We start from the raw sequence: 21,544 nt of genomic DNA, 5'->3' as shown, positions 1-21,544 counted from the left end.
TTAACAGACTTAAATTGCCTCTTGGCTTTAAATAAGTATCAGACTTAATTTTAAAGAATTGCAGATAACATACTTGAATTGGCTGTAAGTAAGTACAAGGCTAAATGTTAAGAATTGCAAATTACAGATTAAAATAGCCTCTTGGCTTTAAATGTTTACCATGCCAAATAATTAAAAAAATAATTGCAGATAACAGACAAATTGCTTTTTGGCTTAAAATTAAGAACAAGGCTTAATTGTTATTAATTGCAGACATGACATCATACTTTAAAACTGTCCTTATATTCTTAGCTTGCTCCAACGTCCATTATCAGTTTTATTTATTAGCTCGACTATTCGAAGAATAGGTGGGCTATACTACTCGTCCCAGTGTCGGCATCCGGTTTAAGTTTTAGGGCAAGTTGGGATTTTCACTTATAAGTCTAATACCCTTCATTCAATTGACTTAATACTTCACACAGTTGTTCAGGGCCGTCACATGATGAGGTTAGATAACTCCATATTATTCTTTACACAGATTTTGGCCCCTGATTGACTATGGAACTTAGGTTACAGTTTTAGGGCAGGTTGGGATAATTATTAATAACTTCTATACCCTTTGTTAAATTGACTTAATACTTCACACAGTTGTTGAGGACCATCACACAAGTTATGGCCCCTGATTGACTTAGGTTAAAGTTTTAGGCAAGTAAAAGTTAAGGGCAAGACTTTGTGATTTTAATAAAAAAACACTTCTATACCATTCATTCAATGCACTTAATGAAATTCAAAATTATTTACAACCATCTTACAACAAGAAACATAACTCCATTTTAACCATAAATACAAATTATGGCCCTTAATTTTTTTTAATTTTTTTTTTTTTTTTTTTTAATTTCTTTTGAAAGGCATATTTGTATATTCTTAACCATATTTTCATAACGGGAAATCAAGTTATTTGAATGCCTCGTGTCATTGTTTGGGCAGGCTGGTGGGAGGGCAGCATCAAAGTCACCTTATGTATCGAATAATATTAGTTAGGTTTGACATAAAGAGACCAAACTTGGTAATATTACGTCGTTATTGTATTCACTTCTAAGTCAAAGCGGCGTAGTCGAGCGCGCTGTCTTACGACGGCTCTTGTCATATATACCGTAGCATTACGATGTGCTGCTGAATCGGAAGTTATTTCAGGGGTAGAAAAGGGGAGCACAATTAAGTATTTAGGTGTAAGGCTTTAGAATGTGCAGTTGATGTGTGTAGTTGATATCCACATTACAATGTATATAGCTTTAATAGGCGATTCTATGAGGCTATGAATAGAGGAGTAAAAAGGCATGTCTATGAATGAAAGGGTTAAATAAAACAAGCTGTCTGAGATCAAATAATGCACCATTACTGATAAAAAGGAATTTTGCAGTTCATTTTTAAATTATTTATGAAGCTTAACATAAACTACAGTTCATCTCTCTTGCTTTGTTTTCTTTTTACATTCAGTCCAAGGTAAACACATGCATGTGTAACTCATTGTAGTGGTGTGTCTGACATAGGTCCTCAACACTGTTAGTCATCTTGGATAGGGTTTAAGCCTGATTTTATTAGGGCAGGATGCTGCAGAAAAGGGACAGGGTGCTATGGGTGAAAAAGGCATATTATTTTGGGCTGTGAAGAACTTAAATATTATAAATCAGTGGTCGAAATTAGCACAAGCCCGCAAGCCCTGCACTGGTAAAATGTCTTCCGGGCTTGCTCAAATTCTAAATCTTATATAGCAGGGCTTGTTCAAAAATATGATTCCATGCAATAGTATAAGAATTCGGGCTTGTTCATTCAGAAGTCTAATTTCAATGATTGATAAATGGGTTTAATAAAACGAGTAGTTTTGGGCTTCGTTTGCCAGCTGTCTCAATAGTGTATGTAGGGCAAATGGGTTCTTCCAAAAAAGGGACAGGGTGCAGCGCCCTTCCATATAACTCTTTAGCTTAAACCCTAATCTGAAACATAGAATACAATATTATACATTAAACAAACAACTATTGAAAACACCTGCTTAACATAGTAAACATGTTGTTTTCATGTGCAAGTATTTATCCATACATCCATGCTACAGACAGTATCATTCTCATTATCAGGACTGTTGTGGTTTGTCCAACTGGTCACATACAGATGTGTGCTTTAAGTCTAGATGGAAAGTGTTTGTGTGTATGTCTTGATGTCTCAATGTTTTCTGGCTGGTTGTGTGTGGGTGTTCAGTCTATTCGTGGAGTTGACCAGCTGCATTGCATGCTAGTACCGGTATTCAAATTCATGATTGTGTGTTGGAAACACATACTACATGTGTTGAAAAACATACTAGTACCAGCGCTTTTTCACCTTCAATAACAGAGGTTAATAATTTGGCTACTTACCAATAAAAAAACAAACTTTTTTCTTCAAAAAATTATAAACACTAAAGATGCACACTTACTCCCAAATAAGATTGACCACAATTAATAATATTGTTTTAATATTCCTTAAAGGATGAGTCAATGTCGAAAACAATGGTTCTTATGAAGGATACCAAATTTAATTTGAAAGAAATTAGCATAAACCACGGTATTTCTGCCTTAGGAGACTATAATAGATCACAGTTAATCTTTTAGCATTCACCAATCATTTAATATTTTTGCGCTTTCTGCTGTTAAATACAGTTACAATCTTGTTTTCAGTAATTAATATTTTCCATAATTGCATTATTTAGTAAGTAGTAAAGGTTTATCAGTCTAAACTGATGTTTGTTATACATGTGTATGTATTGATTTTGAATGAGAGTGTCACTTTAAAATAATAAAGTCCAATCGAAACACTCAGATTCTACTATTAAACTTAAGTTTATTGAATATGGCCCAAGGCCTCTTCCCAATTTTTAAAAAAGCCCGGAGTACTTCTTACTTGAAGATGAAGAAATCATTAAGTAACCAGTGCATTTACTAGTAGAAATGTGTTTGTTTTATGCTGAATATTCAGGTAGTGATATGATTTCATTGAAGATGAATGATATAACATAGTAGAAATTTCTATTTGTGTTTCTTTGTTTTACTTAGTAATAATATTGTTAAATAAACAGTATTAAAATGATTTTGTCTCAAATGTCTTCCTTAGTAATACAGATTATAAACATACTGTATGAACATTACATTACATTTATAATATAGACGTACTGTACGAACATTTTATTACATTTATGATATAGACCTACTGTATGAGCGTTTGATTACATTTAGGATATACACATACTTTACGAGCATTTGATTACATTTATGATATAGACATACTGTACGAGCATTTGATTACATTTAGGATATGGACATACTGTACGAGCATTTTATTACATTTAGGATACAGACATACTGTACGAGCATTTGATTACATTTAGGATATACACATACTTTACGAGCATTTGATTACATTTATGATATAGACATACTGTACGAGCATTTGATTACATTTAGGATATAGACATACTGTATGAGCGTTTGATTACATTTAGGATATACACATACTTTACGAGCATTTGATTACATTTATGATATAGACATACTGTACGAGCATTTGATTACATTTATGATATAGACATACTGTACGAGCATTTTATTACATTTAGGATACAGACATACTGTACGAGCATTTGATTACATTTAGCATATAGACATACTGTACGAACATATCATTACATTTAGGATATAGACATACTGTACGAGCATTTGATTACATTTAGCATATAGACATACTGTACGAGCCTTTGATTACATTTAGCATATAGACATACTGTATGAGCATTTGATTACATTTAGCATATAGACATACTGTACGAGCATTTGATTACATTTAGGATATAGACATACTGTATGAACATTTAATTACATTTAGGATATAGACATTGGTTGTCAATATTACGTTTGTCGCTGATATGTTCAGGATCGGAAGACAGCGCTGTACTGGGCTGTGGAGAAAGGCCATTCTGACATTGTAAGACTGTTGCTGGATAATGATGCTGATATGGAGATTTGTACAAAGGTACAGTTTGCTTTTAGTTTCTATCACTTCAGGTTACGATAAGCTTGTCTGTTTTCTTTAAGAAAGGTTGATTCATTGTCATAGCCTTGGTGTTGTCTTCGTCAACGGCATGTACAATCTTTAGCCATGGCCATAAGTCTTAAACATTTAAGAAATTCCAAATGAATGTTGTACATGTTTTATGATCAAATCAGGCATGTATGCATAAGCCCATTAAGCTGGCTTTATTAAATGTTGAGTGATAGCTTTCATTCCACTGAAAACCACTATATGAAATTGTAATGCATGTAATAATTTCCATATATAAGTCATTGTTTAGTTGATATAAGTCATTAATGACACTGATAACTTTGATTAACTGTCTGTCTACTCTTAGGTAGATGGAAATGCTGTAGCTATAATACTATTTTAGTTTTGAATTCCAACCTATTATACAACACACATTGTTTGATCTAGGATGGGGACACCCCTCTGATGAGAGCAGTAAGGAACAGGCATGAGCTCATTGTCCGACTGCTGCTAGACAAAGGGGCTAAAGTCAATGTTTATGACAAGGTATGCAACATTCAAACAGAGCTACAGATAATGTTCTACTGAAAGTATGTTGTATGTAAGTTTGTAAAGTGTAATGTACACTTTTGTTCAATCAATAAACTGTAATGGTGATTTTTAAAGTCCAATGCACATTGAAGTGCAAACATACATGTATTACACTCACACACAAAAGGCTTGATACTAAGCACAGAACAGAGCACTTCCTTCCCTTTGCAATTATTAATACAGAAGAAGAAGACATATTTCACATCCAATAAGCCATACGGTCCATGAGGACAAACAATATTTACAAATATTTACATTGGTACATACACATACATGATAAGGAGAAGGCACACAATAATTGTTTAAACAAAACTCTGAAGATTAATGATACTTGTAATAGAAAATTATCTAAAATTGCAATAACTGTATACAATTGTATTGTTATAGAATAAGTCAGACTTGAATTGATAACAAAATCATTTAAAGAAGTTTATGTAATGTAATAATATATTATGACGCTTGCATGCTTAGAATTATAACAGCTAAATGATTTATAAATAAATATTGTTTGAATCTGTTTATACATTAAATGTGCAAGTCTATTAACATATCTAACCATGTAGGGGCAGACCTAGCCACTGGTTGAAAACGAAAGTGTGTCTAGGACTTTTGACATGGTGACATTCAAATAAATATAGACAATATCCAAATTGCGCAATAAATACAATATATATTTACATAACATACAAGGCTTGTCAAGTAAAATCACTGCATAGAAGTTGAAGTGATTTAACACCAGTTTATTAGCTTCTGATTTGGTAAAAACAGTTGTTCCTGAAATAGTTGTGACTTGATTGTAGTATCGTTCTTTGTCATGTCATTTCAGAAAATGATACATGTATCTGGTGATGTGATACGTGAATCAGGTTCATTTAATGCTATTTCTGATTAAATCAATTAAAAATGGAGCTCCATCATCTTGACATTTCCTTGTTAAGCTTACTTTGCATCAAGTTCTTTTTTGGCATACTCTAAATTTCAACCCACAGAAAGGAGACACAGCCTTGCACATTTCCCTGCGAGCCCGTAGCAAGAGGATCACAGAGCTACTCCTGCGTAACCCCCGCAACTCTCGTCTCCTGTATCGCCCCAACAAGGCTGGAGAGACCCCGTACAACATAGACGCCTACCACCAGAAAAGCATCCTTACACAGATACATGGACACAGTAAGAAACTGGCTGGATTTCTAGCCAGTTTTGGCATTAGAGAGAGAATTAGGTTGATATATATCTATCTTTGCATATTACAATGATCAGCTGACATGCATTCTTTCTTTCAGAACAAAAAATAGAACCAGTAATTGCTGTTGTTTCAAATGTGTTTATGTCAAGTTCTAATGTCTGCTAAAGCCTATCCACTTCACTTTTGAAACACACAAAAACTTAAATGGTTTAAAATTTAGAATAAATGACTATGAATAGCTTTCATAGGAAAATTGGGTTAATTTTGTTCTATGTTATAGGCGCAGAATAATACATACATTGACAGGTTTGAAATTAACTCTGTTCAAAGTGCAATTCAAAGTTAAGTTTAGTTGAATCATCTATACAGAGTATGATTTTTATTTTAAGGACAATTGAATGCCAGTGATGGTGAGAACCTATTGGGTTACGAGATCTACAGCAGTTCATTGGCGGACATTCTTAGTGAGCCCACCCTTAACACGCCCATTACTGTGGGACTGTACGCCAAGTGGGGCAGTGGCAAATCATTCCTGATAGGAAAATTGAAAAGTAAGGGGAAAATTTGTTTAAAATGATGTTTTGTTAAATGATACAAAATGTTTTGTTAAATGATACATGATGTTTTGTTAAATGATACATGATATTTTGTTAAATGATACATGGTACTGTTGTAAAATGATACATGATGTTTTGTTAAATGATACATGATATTTTGTTAAATGATACATGGTACTGTTGTAAAATGATACATGATGTTTTGTTAAATGATACATGATGTTTTGTTAAATGATACATGATATTTTGTTAAATGATACATGGTACTGTTGTAAAATGATACATGATGTTTTGTTTAATGATAAAATGATACAAAATGTTTTGTTAAATGATACATGATGTTTTGTTAAATGATACATGATGTTTGTTAAATGATACATGCTGTTTTGTTAAATGGAACATGATGGGTTTTTTTTATATGTTTTGAAAATGATACTTTATGTTTTATTTAATGGTACATGATCTTTTGTAAAATAATCTTGATGTTTTGTTTAATGATACATGCTTAGTCCTGTGGGTGAGGGTTTTGCACTGGATTGAAAACACATATTTTTGGGATGTTATTTTAACCTATTGGTAAACAATTACACCCTTACATGTCACATTAGGTCAGCTTCACTACTACCTTTATTTTTAGGTGAGATGAAATCCTTCACAAAGGCCAATGATGAGAATCAACTGAAGTTTTCAATAGCCTTGTTCATATTTCTGCTGTTCATCAATATTGTGGTTGGCTTTGTCCTCTCCCTTACTGTCATGTACCAGGTCGGTCTCAGTGTCGGATTTGGACTCTTCATCTGGGAGTATGGATTTTTAGGTAAGGATGGATAATAACATTGTTTTTATTCTCCTTTACTCAGTCTGTTTTGTCAATTGTTGTGAAGAATTATCTTGGATTTAGTTTGTCCATTTCAAGGTCGTCTGTTTTTCAAAGACATAAAGTAGAGATATTGTTATACAATTGGTTTCGGCATTGTTTTGCAAAAACACATGTATAGGAAAGCCTATTACTCTGACTTAATAATTGGTATAAAATTAAGCTCATTTTTTGACCGAAACAAAAATAACATCAGACGAGCACTGAGACTAGTGTTGGAATGCGCTCCACTGAGTTCCTGCTAACCGATATATCAATTTATGGTTTTACAAAACATATAACAGTTTAACAGTTTTATTCATTTCTCATTATATGGGAATTAAGACATTAAAGCTTATAAAATAAGAGACAATTCACCAATGTATAGGATGCCCATAACTCAGACTATTTTCCTGATTTGTTATAAAAATAGGAATCTGTTGTTGTTTGCTGTTTTACATAAAGGTTGGATTAAATTTTCCCCTGTCAACAGTATGAACTGTTTCCTTCTCACTCTATGACTTCATTGGAATTTTCAAATTTCATTTAAAGATGGCATATCATTAATGTTCAGTCCTTTTAAAAGTTTGATCTAATAAAGTTTTAATCAGGTAATAAAACAGTTAATTCCTTTTTTATTTTTCCATAAAAAGGACTTTCTGATGATTTTGTCTCTTAAATGCTTGGATACAATCCTATGCATTATTCAGTAGTTTTAAAATTGATGAAGAAAAGTTTTTCAGTTCCTATTCCATAATGCCATTGTTCATTGTTACACAGGGTTGATATGGGTCTTTTCCAACCGGAACAATATACGGTTTGCCCAGCGTATCAGCCAGGCGATTGGCAAGCGACTTCAGGTGCTTTCTTTGCTGCTACAGGTGCTCTTCTGTAACCCTGGCAACCAAACCTCCTCAGATGTACCCCTTGTTAAGTAAGTTATGAATTGATATTTTCTACGCATAAGTTTCATTTTTAAGAATTCATAAAATACATCAATTATGATCGCTAAAATAACTAAATTATCATTCTGGCAAGCCAGTTTCAGTTTATAACAATCAACATACATAAGATTAGTCATTTAGTCTGTGTGTTTTGATATGACATTTCTAGTCTTACCTGGAAAATGAAATATAACAGTTTTGAATTCTGGGTAAGACTTAGTTATAAAGCAATTTATAGTGGAATGTTTTTGCATATGATAGGATCCCACCTCTTTTAAGTAAGACAAATCTGTCCAACCTTGACCCTGTTTTACAGGTTCCTGTTCTCCGAAAGTACAAAGCTGAACAGTGTGGGTGGTGAGAAGGCCCTGGGAGCCATGGTAGCCGGTCTCAGTGACTCTGTCGAGAAAGAGTTTGGGGTCCTCTCTGCCAGGCTGTTTGGTGTCATCAAACAGTCTTCTGGAAGTATGTCCTTAGTATATGTGTGGACGTATGTTCCTATGTGTATTTTTGTGAATATGACGCTGAGTATATGCGTGGGAAGTATGCCCCTGACTGTATGTGTGGAAGCACGTCCCTGTGTGTATATGTGGAAGTATATCCCTGAGTATATGTGTGAAAGTATGTCCCTTATTGTATGTGTGGAAGTATGTCCCTTAGTGTACCCAGTATATGTGCCAATATGTCCTTGAGATTTTTGTCTGGAAGTATGTTCTTGGCTTTATGTGTAAACTCAAAGGAGTATTGGCACAAAATCAGAAACTTCAAAACTGTTACTTTATATAAGTTGAGTGAAGCCTGCAGGGTTTAAGTTTCTCATAAATAGTCAGGTATTGTACTACAGTCATTCACAGTCTTTGAAATGTTAAATAAATAGGAGATGCAAAAATAAGTTTCACTAGGACCTTTATTTAAATAATCTGTGTTTAATTTTGATGATTGACCTTGTCCCATTAAGTATTAGGTGAACATTACAGATAAAATGTACAGAAATTGGACGTTATTTTCATGTTAGTTAGATCTCATTGAAATATTTGTTTCTTTTTTTTTCAGAGAATTACATCGGAAGATTCAAGACCCTTTGCTGTATTCCACTATTTGGACTTGTCATCTTTATACTGTTGTGTTTAGCCACAGGGATAGCCCTTCTTGTTTTGTATCATTTTGATGACGAAGTTATTAATGGCGTCATGGCTGCCACCGCCGCAATCGTTGGTGGATCCCTATTAATCAACATTCGTAACTTGTACAAGGCATTTAAGTCCCTATGGCGACCACAGAGGAAGAGGATTATGAATGCAGCAGAAAATGTACATAACATAAAGATAGATGGTTTCATGCAAGTGTTGAAAACAGAGGTCAGCTTAATGAACAGTTTTGTTACATCTGTTGACAGTTTTACAAAAAACACCACTCGGCTGGTGGTGGTGGTTGATGGTCTTGACAGTTGTGAACAAGAAAAAGTTCTTCAAGTTTTAGACATTATACATGCTCTGTTTAATGAGGAAAATTCGCCGTTTGTTGTAATCTTAGCTGTAGATCCACAAATTATTATTAAAGGCATTGATCAGAATCTTAAATCAGCATTCCATGATACGAACGTTAACGGGTTTGATTACCTGCGGAATATAGTACACTTGCCTTTCTACCTACAAAGCCAAGGCATTTCTGTCAAGAAACAGGAGCTCACAAAAAGCGTTTCAACTTACGATGTTGGACATGAGTCTCCTCAACACAACCACAAGGCGTATCGGGTAGGTTTAAGATTGCTTGTATCCCTAAACTTTGCAAAGAGCTACATTGAATCTGTGTTGTAAATTTGTATACTGCTTTACTTTCCAATTAGTGTGTACTGTAGCGATATATATATATATATAGAGAGAGCAGTGTACTGTAGCAATATAGAGAAAAGTGTACTGTATCAATATATAAACATGACTTTTGTCTTGCTGAATTGATCATGTTATTTTGTTTTGTTAGGTTCAGATTATAGAAGAAGATCGCAAGGTTACATAATTGGCTTTGAATGAAAGTTTGCACTCCATATAAACACTGCTTAATTTGACCCACGGACTTAATATTAATCTAAAAGACGAACCATTTGCTGTATTTATATATAGCTCTATATAAACACTGCTTAGTTTGACCCAAAAACTTAATATTAATTTAATAGACAAACCATTTGCTGTATTTATATATGGCTCTATATAAACACTGCTTATTTTGACCAACAAACTTGATATCAATCTTTTAGACAAATCATTTGCTGTATATGGCTTACCTTCACTTATGGCACACCTTATATATTCTGTATTACTCAGAAATTGATTATTTTTATCCCTATCTGGTTTTGAACAAAAAATTTTTTTGAGGTATTGTGATAGTCTTGGTGTGGATTGCCTCGATGGCATGTGCGTGCAAAATCTTTAACCTTATCCATGGCTTCAAAACAGTTCATGATATTCAATTTAACCTTGGTACACATGTTGCCAAGAAATAAAACTCACATTTAAATTATGGCGATGCCCATAACTTCGTCTTGATAATTGTCTGTGTATATCCTTTTAAGTCTGAACAAATAACAACAGACAATTTATGAGATATTGTTGGCATTTACTCTGCATTAATCTTGTATAATGACATTGGTCATAGGGTAGGGAAGGGTACCTAGGTTTCCGCGTGTCCGGTACATTTTGTCGGATATCCAGTGGACAACTTGACTACATTGTTATTGTCGAGTTATGCGCCGCTCTTGTTAAGGAAATGTTAAGACTATGACATGTTGTTTTACGAAAGGAGCATGCAGGACTTCCAATAAGAATTTGATATGGGAAGAACTTGAATCTTGTTGAAAGATTTTGATCAAATCTTAAATATTAATATACGTGTACGTATTTAATTCAGCACATATATTGCTTGAACAATTACTGATCTCCTGGAACTCTCTGAAGATAATTGGCTGGATAATTTTATCAACCTATAAACAAGTAGCATGTTTCAGTCTCATACATGTAACCCATTAAGTCTTTTATTCTTAAAGGTACATATTGTCATAATGATAAAAATGATATTCAGCAAAATAAAGTGTTTTATTTGAAGTCATTCTGTTGAGAATGATTTGTGCTGGAATCAAATTTAGACACAATCAATTTAAGCTAGACTTGTTTTGGGAGGGTTGTCTTTGTTTTAGAAAAGGTTTTAACTTTGGCCCAATTCTAAATGCTATCAAGATGATCAGTTAAAACTAAACACATATTGCATGAGACAATGTGCCCATTTATGACAAACATCACTAGCATTGATGTTCCGCTGCAGTGCTTGTGTTTGAGATTCTACTGTCTTGGACTGTGTGTTTATCAATGATATATTTAAGGGCATGTGTAAAGTGCAGAGCACCTACAAAACGCAACAACAGTTGTTTGCCAATTCACTAAATGTACCTTAAAGATTGATTTACACGTTAGTTTAAAAATTATATGATTTACAACAATTGTGAAGAAAGTTATGATAACTTATACTAAGACACTCTTGTTGGCTTGATGTTGCGCAAGAGTGTGGTCTTGTGTTGTTGTGGAAACTGGAGTACCCAGAGAAGACCCACTTGTCTAGCTTGGTGACCACTAACCAAACTCACATACACCCAGACTGGGCATCGAACATTGGTCACCTTGGTGTAAAGTGACCTTGAACAGTATTTTCTGCAAATGCATATTTTGTTGCCGACAATTAGTAAAAAAAAACACAACACTACAGTACACTACAGTATTGTTGGTATAATTATGATTGCAGCGTAAAGGCTCGGCGGTTTCAAGGGTGTCAGGGTTTTCTCTGTTCGAGACACCAATCTACCAGGTCTTGTATTATCAGTGCTGCAGCTAGGCCTAAATAGCAGGGTGGGGCACCCAACTGCCCTTTCCTGGCAGCCTGCTGCCTTTTTACTACACCCTGCTGTGCCCTTTTGTTTGACAGAGTCAATTTTCAGAAATAAGTTTAAAAATAATAATTATCGGGTATACACAATTTTGACACTAAAATAAAAATAACAACTATTGTATTCATAACAATTTTTTTTGTATTGTAAGTAGTTACAACACATACACAATAAGAATTGAACATTGACCCTTGCAAGTGCCCCATTAAGGCTTATTCAATGTGCATCAAAAGTGCCCTTTCTGACCTAGCATCCTGCTTTATTCAAATCCTGGCTGGAGCACTGTATTATGCTTGTGTTTTCAGCCTACTCTAGACTTGTACTGATTAAGCTAGTTGGGTTGGGGATGGGGAGTATGTTAAACTGGGGTTGGGGATGGGGAGTATGTTGAACTGGGGTTGGGGATGGGGAGTATGTTGAACTGGGGTTGGGGATGGGGAGTATGTTGAACTGAGACTTTGTTTACCGGTATCTTTGGTGTGTGAAAATATTTCTGAATAAAAAACCTAACGCATCCATTATGTTCAATGAAGTACAACTCTAGACGTTAATAACATTAATTGCCCCAATAATCTGTATGAGACACTGTTTTATTGTTGGATTTTTTTTAATGCTCCCAAAGGTTGAGCATCTAGTGATCACACTGTCAACTCGTTTGTCTTTGTGTCCATCCATTACCACCTTGTCTCAGCAAATTGATGTAAATTTAACACAAGATGTCATTATTTCTTGTTTTACGGTATATCAATATTTTTAGCATCGTTATTGATGTGAATTTTGTTGTTATTAATACAATGCTTGTTCAGTGTAATTTTTGACAGGCAAAATAAAGGAAATTTAATTTATTTACTTTGCTAAGAATGATAGTTTTCAAAGCAAAATATTTTGATGCTACTGCAAATGTTTTATTAGCAATTTTTGCTTGCCTGTTTTTGCAATATTTTCTGAATTAAATTACCGTTAAGTGATCAAATTTTAAAAACATACTGGTTGTACTTCCTTATAGAGACCAATAATTCCAAAAAAATCGCAATTTTAAATTATGCAAATTGTTGACAGTGACTGTTTCTTGAGCTGAAATTTGAAATGGAATTGTGAAATATGATTAATGTGACAATTAATGTGTAATTAGCTTGACACTACTTTGTTGCATAGTGCATCATTAATCGTAGCGATAAACTATTCTGATTTCGATATTGCTGCAAATGAAAACATAGCTGACTTAGAAAATACTGTAGTAACATTTGTCATTTGTTGGAACAGTTTCAGTGTGTACAAATTTACGTGCCATTACCTGATTTATCTCTTCTTTTTTTTGCCAGTTACATTTTTTATTGAATTGCTTCATAGTTTTTGTAATTTATCGTTTTACTTCATTTAACAGATTTCCACTAAAAAAGTAACTTATATTGATATTACAACCTATTTGCTGACGCATTTTGTCATAAACATCTCTTTCTGCAATATGTGGCACTATTTTACTGTATATACCCAAACTTAAATGCAATACTATTTTCCTCTGGCAACACACAGTCTTATTGATAACATCTATTCCATTTTGTTGTTTTGGGACATTCCACATGCCTAACAGGAGGTATGATACCAGCGTTGTGTGCTTTTTCACTTCATTTTTGTTTTTCCCTTCAATTAAAATTAATACTTCAGTTTGGAAATCTTAAACACTTAGTCTGTAAAAGCAATGGTTCTTTTTTTAAGGACCTGCATCTAAACACTTTGTCTGTAAAAGCAATGGTTCTGCTTTTAAGGACTTGCATCCAAACACTTTGTCTGTAAAATCAATGGTTCTGCTTTTAAGGACTTGCATCTAAACACTTTGTCTGTAAAAGCAATGGTTCTGCTTTTAAGGACCTGCATCTAAACACTTTGTCTGTAAAAGCAATGGTTCTGCTTTTAAGGACCTGCATCTAAACACTTTGTCTGTAAAAGCAATGGTTCTGCTTTTAAGGACTTGCATCTAAACACTTTGTCTGTAAAATCAATGGTTCTGCTTTTAAGGACTTGCATCATCATGATTATGCTTTTATAAGGACTTGCATCTTATGATGTCTTTATTTCTTTGTATAAAAACACCCAAAAAATATCTTCATTAGACTGAAAAATACTCAGTACAGTACAGGATTCCATTAATTAAGAAGCGCTTGCCGATTTTATTTTTCATTTTTTTTTGCTGATGAACCCTGATTTGGCCAGTTCTTGCTTTCAATCTATTATTTGATAAAGCTAGTATGGCAGTTCTGTTTATTTTCCAACTATCCTTAAGAGGCAATGTCGAATATTTGGTTGCTTCTTGGAAGTTCAGTTTGATTTCAGTGCTTATAAAGTGTTCATATATTAAGTATTAAGTAATAATGAAATATGATGTAGAAATCAATCCAATCAATCTATTTGCACATTTCAGATTACTTTGACATTTTACCATACAATTTACTAGTATGTATTCAATTTATTTAACAGTAATTATTGTATTTAATAAATGACTTTTTTCAGTGTTTTTTCTTAGAGCAGTTTTAGTTCTTTTTTGTAATATTTATATTTGTTTTATTGGCTTGCAATCTTTTTGTTTTCTTTGTCAGTACCCGGTATATTGCGTTGTAAGTAATAATTTCAACTTTGTCGACCTAATGATAATAACCTTTCATGTTATTTCAGCACCAGGAATCAACCGTGTCACAGATCTCCGGTTTCTCTGTAGTCGACCCAAGCGTTAAAAGGGGGCCGAGTCAGCGGCAACGTCAGGACAGTTCCACCCTCGTTTCACACTCCAACTTTGACATCTCACACACTCTCACAAAGAACGACTATTTCAGCGATATCAATCCAAAGAGCATGAGACGACTGATGAACATTGTGGCTGTCACTGGTATATTGTTGCTTATGTTTCTTGGCTTTCAACCTTATATGTAGGTTTTATTATCAGGTTTCTTTTTTAAGAAATAAATATCAAGGTACCGGGTATGGTGTTAGCCTGGTGTCGTCGTTGTTGCTGGCGTCATTATGCAAAACCCTTTACCTTGGATATAACTCAGAAACTGTGAAGATATTCAAATGAAACTTGGTACACATGTTGCTAGAGATAATATGCATGTCATGAATAGCAAGGTTTTTAACTCCGACTTCAATAACTGTTGAGTGAGGTTGCCAGTTTGGCTGAAGAAAAATCATCATAAGAATGTTGGCGTTTCCACCATGGCACTCATGGCTTTTATTCTTTACAGTTATGTTTTCATGTGGATTCACAGTAGTCAATGTTTAAAGAATATGATCAAATTTTCATCTTCTTTACACTTTTTTAGAGATCAATATTTCACTGTTTCCTTTGTTTTTGATTTTGGACTTGAACTGTTGTTTGTAAATTCTTTTTATTGAGGTAACTTCACTCTTACATAAAACCAATAAAATAATTTTGTGAGTATTTATCCATAATGCCAGGTCGCCTGTTACGAGCGTACAACATTGACTTCAACTGGTACCGCCTTGCAGCGTGGGTCAACATGGTGGAACAGTGGCCGTACAGGCTCTCCTGGATCATTCTATACTTTGAGGAACATGACGACCTGGATGATGATGTCACTATGAAGTTCATCTATGACAAGTAAAATTAAAGAAAAGACCAAGTTTGATTTTAGATTTACAAGAGCCAAAAAAAAATTATTACCTGTAATTACAATGTGTTATAAGATATTTTCAAGCCGCATAACAAAGAAAATGATATGTTAATGTATGATTAATAGCGATAATGGTAAAACAATTATTGTTAATGATTATTGAATTACTATGCAATTTAGAAATTTCACGAATTTTGAAACTACTTCATGTTTTTTTCCTCCAGAATTGAATGCCAGATGCCCAACTCAAGTGAGGTAGAGCCACTGTTGGAGATTGACCGTAACGTCCGCAAACTGCAGGCCTTCCTCGGTAGCAAGTCCAGTAGCTCGCCCATGCTCAACATTTCTGATCTGAAGAAGTTTTTGCCATGTACAATCAACTTGGACCCATACCTACGTAAACTCATTAGAAGTAAGAACCCTGTGTAGCTTTGTGTTAATGAGGATATTTACAGTAACTGATGAATTGAAGCTGTTTGGCAAAATATGACTACGTATATCAAAAAATCATTGATATGGCATTTTTTCAACGAAAATCAGGTTATAACAATGGGGATGTTGTTGGGCAGCTGGGTGTCCAACATTTGTTTCAGCCCAATAGCTTAAGCTAGCATTGGTGGATAGTAATGAAAGTTGGTGTGCAGGTAGCTTATGTGGAAAGCTTGCTTGGGATTGCTTTTGAGGGGGTGGGGTCAAGGTCGCTGTTACTTAAAAAATACAAAAAAGAACTGGTTTCATCGCATAGCGCCATTTCTAGTATTCATTACTGCTCTGTATCTGTATGTGGAAGTATTATGTCCAGCATGCAAACAACTTGTCATTCAGAATTCATCATTCATAACGTTATAAGTATATTATCATCATCCATTACCAGTTATATAATTTTTACAAAGAAACTTAAATCTTTCATTTTTTTCCTGGATGTAAAATAGCTTATACAGAAAATCTTTAGTTGTAGTACAATGTTGTTGCACTAATTTGTATAATGAACAATGTGAGTGTATCATCATATCATCATTTTTTCTTAAAAGTGGGTGTTTGATTTGTGTGTCAATTGTTTTATCTGTTCCAATATTTCATCTCCCAGGTTTCCAGTCCAACCAGCAGCCAGATATTACCATGGGCATCTACTCTCCTAAACCTCCCAACGGTACACTGAGCAACCAGGAATCTTTAATGTCCCCTAGGTATAGAACAGGTGGGAACTGGACTGCTGGCAAACAGCCAATGGGAGCGGTGCATCCCAGTCACATGATGCCGTTTGGACCAATGATGAACCCCTACATGATGGGAATGCATGGTGTGCATCCTTACATGATGAATGGTCAGGGATTTGGCAATCCAGAAGCTAGCGAGCAGCTTGGAAGGAAATCTGGGAGTCCTTCAAAATTTATCACTGTAAGTGTAGAAACAGGACAAAGATCATTTTAAAGCACATTCACTTTATTCATAAATGTTTAGACTTACTGAATGTTAAAGCATACCTTTGGCATATTTGTTAATCATTACAACCAATTGTGAGATATTGAATATTATCTGTAAGAATTTTGACATAAATAGTTATTCTGTTGAAACTCAAAATGTAACTCAAACTACTTTTAACCTTGTAACAATACGTTAATTTATCCATGCTTTTATGTATATTAAATGAAAAAAGTTACCAGTAATGTTTATTTTTCTCATAGGGCTACAAAGGGGAGTCATTGTCCAAGCTAAGCACAGAGGAGGTGTCTGCCCTTTTAGAACGTATAAGTGGACTGAACCCACGCCAGTTGCCCAGCTACCAACAGGCTGTGCTTGAAAACAACATCAACGGTGTGGTGCTGTCACAGTGCGAGATAGACGACCTAGGGAAATGCTTGGAGATGAAGTTTGGGGACTGGCAGCTGTTTAAATCTGCTATTGAGTCTCTCAGGGATACTGAACTGTATGGGAACAAGGAAACTGCTGACATTGATAAGCCCGAAAGCTCAGGCAGCAGGCAATATGGAAGTGAAACAACTTCTGGTAATAAGTCCATCAAATTTAGCAATAATGATACAACTATAAGCAGAGGTTCAGGGAGTTTTTCTGAAGCAGATGCTTCTTCTAAGTCTTCAAAGAATGTATTCAAGAGACAGAGTACCATTGAGGTACGAGATGGCGACGCTGTGCCTGCGTTTGACACCATATGTGAGGAAGATGAGAACAACACCAGCAGGACACCTGAAGTAAATGATGAAGAGGTTATTCTTGAGACAGAGTCACCAAAGAGAATGAAGAGAAATGACAGCATGGTGGCAGAAGCTATTTATGAGTCTGGTCTGTTGCAAAAGTTCATGCACAATTTTACTGACAATTTATCTGAGGGAGATGAAGAACAGCTGAGTGATGTAGCTGTCAGTGAATCTAGTGATCTGCTGTTAGACCTTAGTGATAATGCTGTAGTTAGCAAGCCAAAACATACCCCTGTGATGTTCCAGCTTTCTGCAGATTCCACACATAGTAGGGACAATGTTGATGCTGATGTTCACATGTCGGAGACTGAGCCCCTTATTCATTCCACTGATAGTGAACCCCTCATTCTAAAATCCTCCACCCCAGTATTGAAGCTGCCAAGATTAGAAAAGTCTGGTATGTCAATAAAAACGGCTTCATCTGAAACTGACTTGCAGGATGTAGAAAAATCAGAGAGGAATTCACAAAGCGAGCTTTCACCATTGATGCGTGTTGTGAGGTCCGTATCGACTTCATCTGTTGGATTTACTGGGGGTTATTCCCAGGCAGAAATGCAGTCTCCTAAAGGCAGCATGGACCTAGTGTCTGTTGTGGATGAGACTTCAGAAACCGACCCTGGGGGCCCAGTAGATGGGCAGACTCTTCAAAAGGATATTGCGCAATACATCAGTCAGGCTTCAAGTTATGGGGCAGGTTTGAGCGGAACTGGCAGCCAGGGTGTAGTTGTAAGGCAGAAAGACAAAATAGAGGGAAATACACCAGAAGCTTTTGTATGATTTTTGCTTTCTTGTTACCTGCAAAAATTATCTTTCAAATTGATAGGATAACAATGCTGGGCATTTAAATTTATAGTAACTATAATTCTAAGTTTGTTATAAATCCTGCAAGCAGGGCAATGTATCTGATATGACTGAGTCTAGTTATATATAATTTTGTTCTGAGTGTTCAATTAAATGCCTGTATTTTGTTTCCATATTTGTGAGTTTTCATCCAAATAACGAAGATAATTTTTGGATGATTGTTTCTCTTTGTTTATGTAGAACTGCAGGTTGTTCAAACAACAGGGTCACTGTTTATAATTTTAAAGCAAAATTATGCTGTAAGTTTTTTGGTCTTCAGGGATCTGAACTCATTTGTCTTGCATAAGGATTGATTGGTTAAGTTCTTATTTACAGGGACCTGAACTCATTTTTCTTGTATTATGATTGATTGTTTAAGTTCTTACAGGCTACTGAAATGTCTAAAAGGCTCTGTCATTGTGTTGTTTTCTGGATAATTATGTTGCTTTATTAGTTTTTTTCTGATATGTGCGTATGGTTTTCTTGATATCTGATTCCATGTTTACATTATTTTTTGGTAAATTTTGTGATCACTGTTTTGATGTGTCTGAAATCATTTTTACAGACATTTTGAACAGTCAGATTAATATTATATGTTCAATATATGCTCTGCATGAGGATCTGAGGACTACCAATTGAAGGTCACCTTTGGATGACCTTTCCATCAGCCAATCAAAAGGTCTTTTGAATCATTGAAAGTTATCACAGAAGTTAAATTCATCCATTATTGAGCTTGGATTAATATTTTTAAGCTTTTATGCTTTTCTCACAGTGATTTTTTTGGGTGCAACTTACTGCCTTCTAAAGACTGTTTCCCCTTGCGAAAAAATGTCCATTTTTCCCAAAATTTTATATATTTGTTCCAATTTAATTAATGTAGATTACGTTAATGAATAAAAAAGCAATGAATTTCTTGAAATATAAACAAAATCTTGACAATAGTTAATCTTTTACAGTATAATGTTTGCATAAAAAAAGTAAGAACATGTATATTTACCATTATATTAGCTATTTTGGCCGGATTTTGTATTTTTCCCAAAGTCAACTTTTTTCGAATTTGCAAGGCACAGGGCGTAAAAATAATTAAAAAAGAAATCAATGTCTCATGTCAGATACTCCCCATTCAATGGTCTCAGATAGCTTTTAACATTTAAGCAAACTTTTCAAATCAAACTCTGTAATTCTGAATAACTGGGGAGACACCTGACTAAGTCTAAGGCATATTTAAAGACTGTTGCATCCTAGGTTCGACTTTAAACACTAACTTTTGTCAACATTTTTTCATAAAGCTGAAATAACGCCATGTGGAGATAGAAATAGATCATGGCAGTAACTCGAAAGAAAGTCCAGCAGAACATAAATTTTAATGCATAATCATAATGACCAAGTTTTATATAGCAAAATTGGAAAACCAGATCATTCACAATGCTAGTATTCATTTCAAGGGGTCTTCCTCAGATCTTCCTGCAAGTCAGAATACAGTCTGCCCTTCTTATGCATAATGTCCTATCTACATTCTTGTCACAATCTACATTGTTGACACTATCCACATTGTTGTCATTGTTGTTTTTTTGTTTTTAATCAGGATCACAATGTGATATAATTGTTGTAATCCACATATCCCTGTTATAGAGTAGATGTTAAAGACCAAGTTATAACCAGAGTGTTGTATGATAAACTCCACAAAGTTGTTCATATAAATGTACTTTCCTTTAAATGTTGCTAAAATTGTTAATATCTTTACTGTGGTATTTGTAGAACAAATTTATTATAATGCTCATTACATTAATGAGGTATTATTGTGAACAAAATCATGTTATATAGCATAACAAAACTGTTGTAAAGTGCAAGAAAGGGCAAGTTTATATACCAATAAAAGTGAAATTTGATGTTCTTATTGATAAAGATTCTTTTACCAGAAAGGAAGGTGTTTCCACGATTATGTCAAGGTGCTGCAGAGAATTAGAAACAAGTTTTGTCCAATACAACTACATGTCTCACTCTGTGCACATATGCATCTTCCTGATACACTGTAATGTTGTTTAGCGTTTTTTACCATAAGTTTCCATTGCGGACCAAACTGTACAAGTTCAAATGAAATATGCTCAAACATATGTATGTATAAGAAATATAGTGCATGTTGTAAGGGTTTTAGCTGAAGAGTTACTAATATTGAAGAGTGCTGCAGCCGGTCCTTTTTCAGTAGCACCGTTCCTGCCCTCAGAAGTTTCCATTGCAGACCAAACTGTAAGGGAAACATTTTCAAACATGTACGTATAAGAAATATAGTACATGTTGACGTTGTTAAAGCTGAACATGAAACAAGCATAAACTGCCATTGCCGTGTTGGCAAGCTTTGTATTATCATTTAATTATAGATTCTAATGGAAGGGTTGAGAAAGAAAAACAAGAGCACAGCGGAGCAACACCATAGCTAGATTGTTGTTGTTTTTTTCAGGCCAACAAGGGATTTGACTGGACAATTATTTTTGCAAGAAATGTTGTCCTTGCTTAAAATGTGCGTATTGTCTTTGGTAACAGGTGTAAAAAGTTTCATTTGAATATTTTGAACTTTTTTTAGTTGTGGCCAGGGTTAAAGTTTTTGCACAAATCAGTCGATGAGGATACCTAGTCTATCACAGTACATGTACCTTAAAACCCCCAGCTAAAAAGGGTTTTAAACTGGCATAATAAATCTTGATATAAAAGATTTCAGTTGACAACAGTAAACCCAGAATACCTAAGCATCATAGGCA

General features: G+C 34.5%; 1 protein-coding gene across 5 annotated transcripts in view; it reads left to right on the top strand.

Moving 5' to 3' along the window:
* The window catches only part of LOC128227189 (kinase D-interacting substrate of 220 kDa B-like), a 37,528-nt gene extending 16,851 nt beyond the window's left edge, over positions 1-20,677 (top strand). For 3 of the 5 annotated variants that reach the window (XM_052937473.1, XM_052937474.1, XM_052937475.1), the window contains exons 12-25: positions 3,937-4,035; positions 4,492-4,590; positions 5,625-5,802; positions 6,208-6,369; positions 7,013-7,192; positions 8,012-8,165; positions 8,492-8,640; positions 9,229-9,929; positions 11,965-12,027; positions 14,777-14,987; positions 15,557-15,719; positions 15,957-16,144; positions 16,820-17,130; positions 17,418-20,677. In XM_052937473.1, the coding sequence (XP_052793433.1) occupies positions 3,937-4,035; positions 4,492-4,590; positions 5,625-5,802; positions 6,208-6,369; positions 7,013-7,192; positions 8,012-8,165; positions 8,492-8,640; positions 9,229-9,929; positions 11,965-12,027; positions 14,777-14,987; positions 15,557-15,719; positions 15,957-16,144; positions 16,820-17,130; positions 17,418-18,725 (3,966 nt within the window). In that variant the 3' untranslated portion in view covers positions 18,726-20,677. Of the gene's footprint in view, positions 1-3,936; positions 4,036-4,491; positions 4,591-5,624; positions 5,803-6,207; positions 6,370-7,012; positions 7,193-8,011; positions 8,166-8,491; positions 8,641-9,228; positions 9,930-10,155; positions 10,183-11,964; positions 12,028-14,776; positions 14,988-15,556; positions 15,720-15,956; positions 16,145-16,819; positions 17,131-17,417 lie in introns of all 5 variants that reach the window. The other 2 variants (XM_052937476.1, XM_052937477.1) reach the window with 2 other exon arrangements.
* Positions 20,678-21,544: the final 867 nt, after the last annotated feature.

Source organism: Mya arenaria, chromosome 3 (genome assembly GCF_026914265.1).
Source record: "Mya arenaria isolate MELC-2E11 chromosome 3, ASM2691426v1".
NCBI classification, from domain to species: Eukaryota; Metazoa; Mollusca; class Bivalvia; order Myida; family Myidae; genus Mya; species Mya arenaria.
The sequence above is the reverse complement of the archived record's forward strand: the minus strand, read 5'-3'. Positions and strand labels throughout refer to the sequence as shown.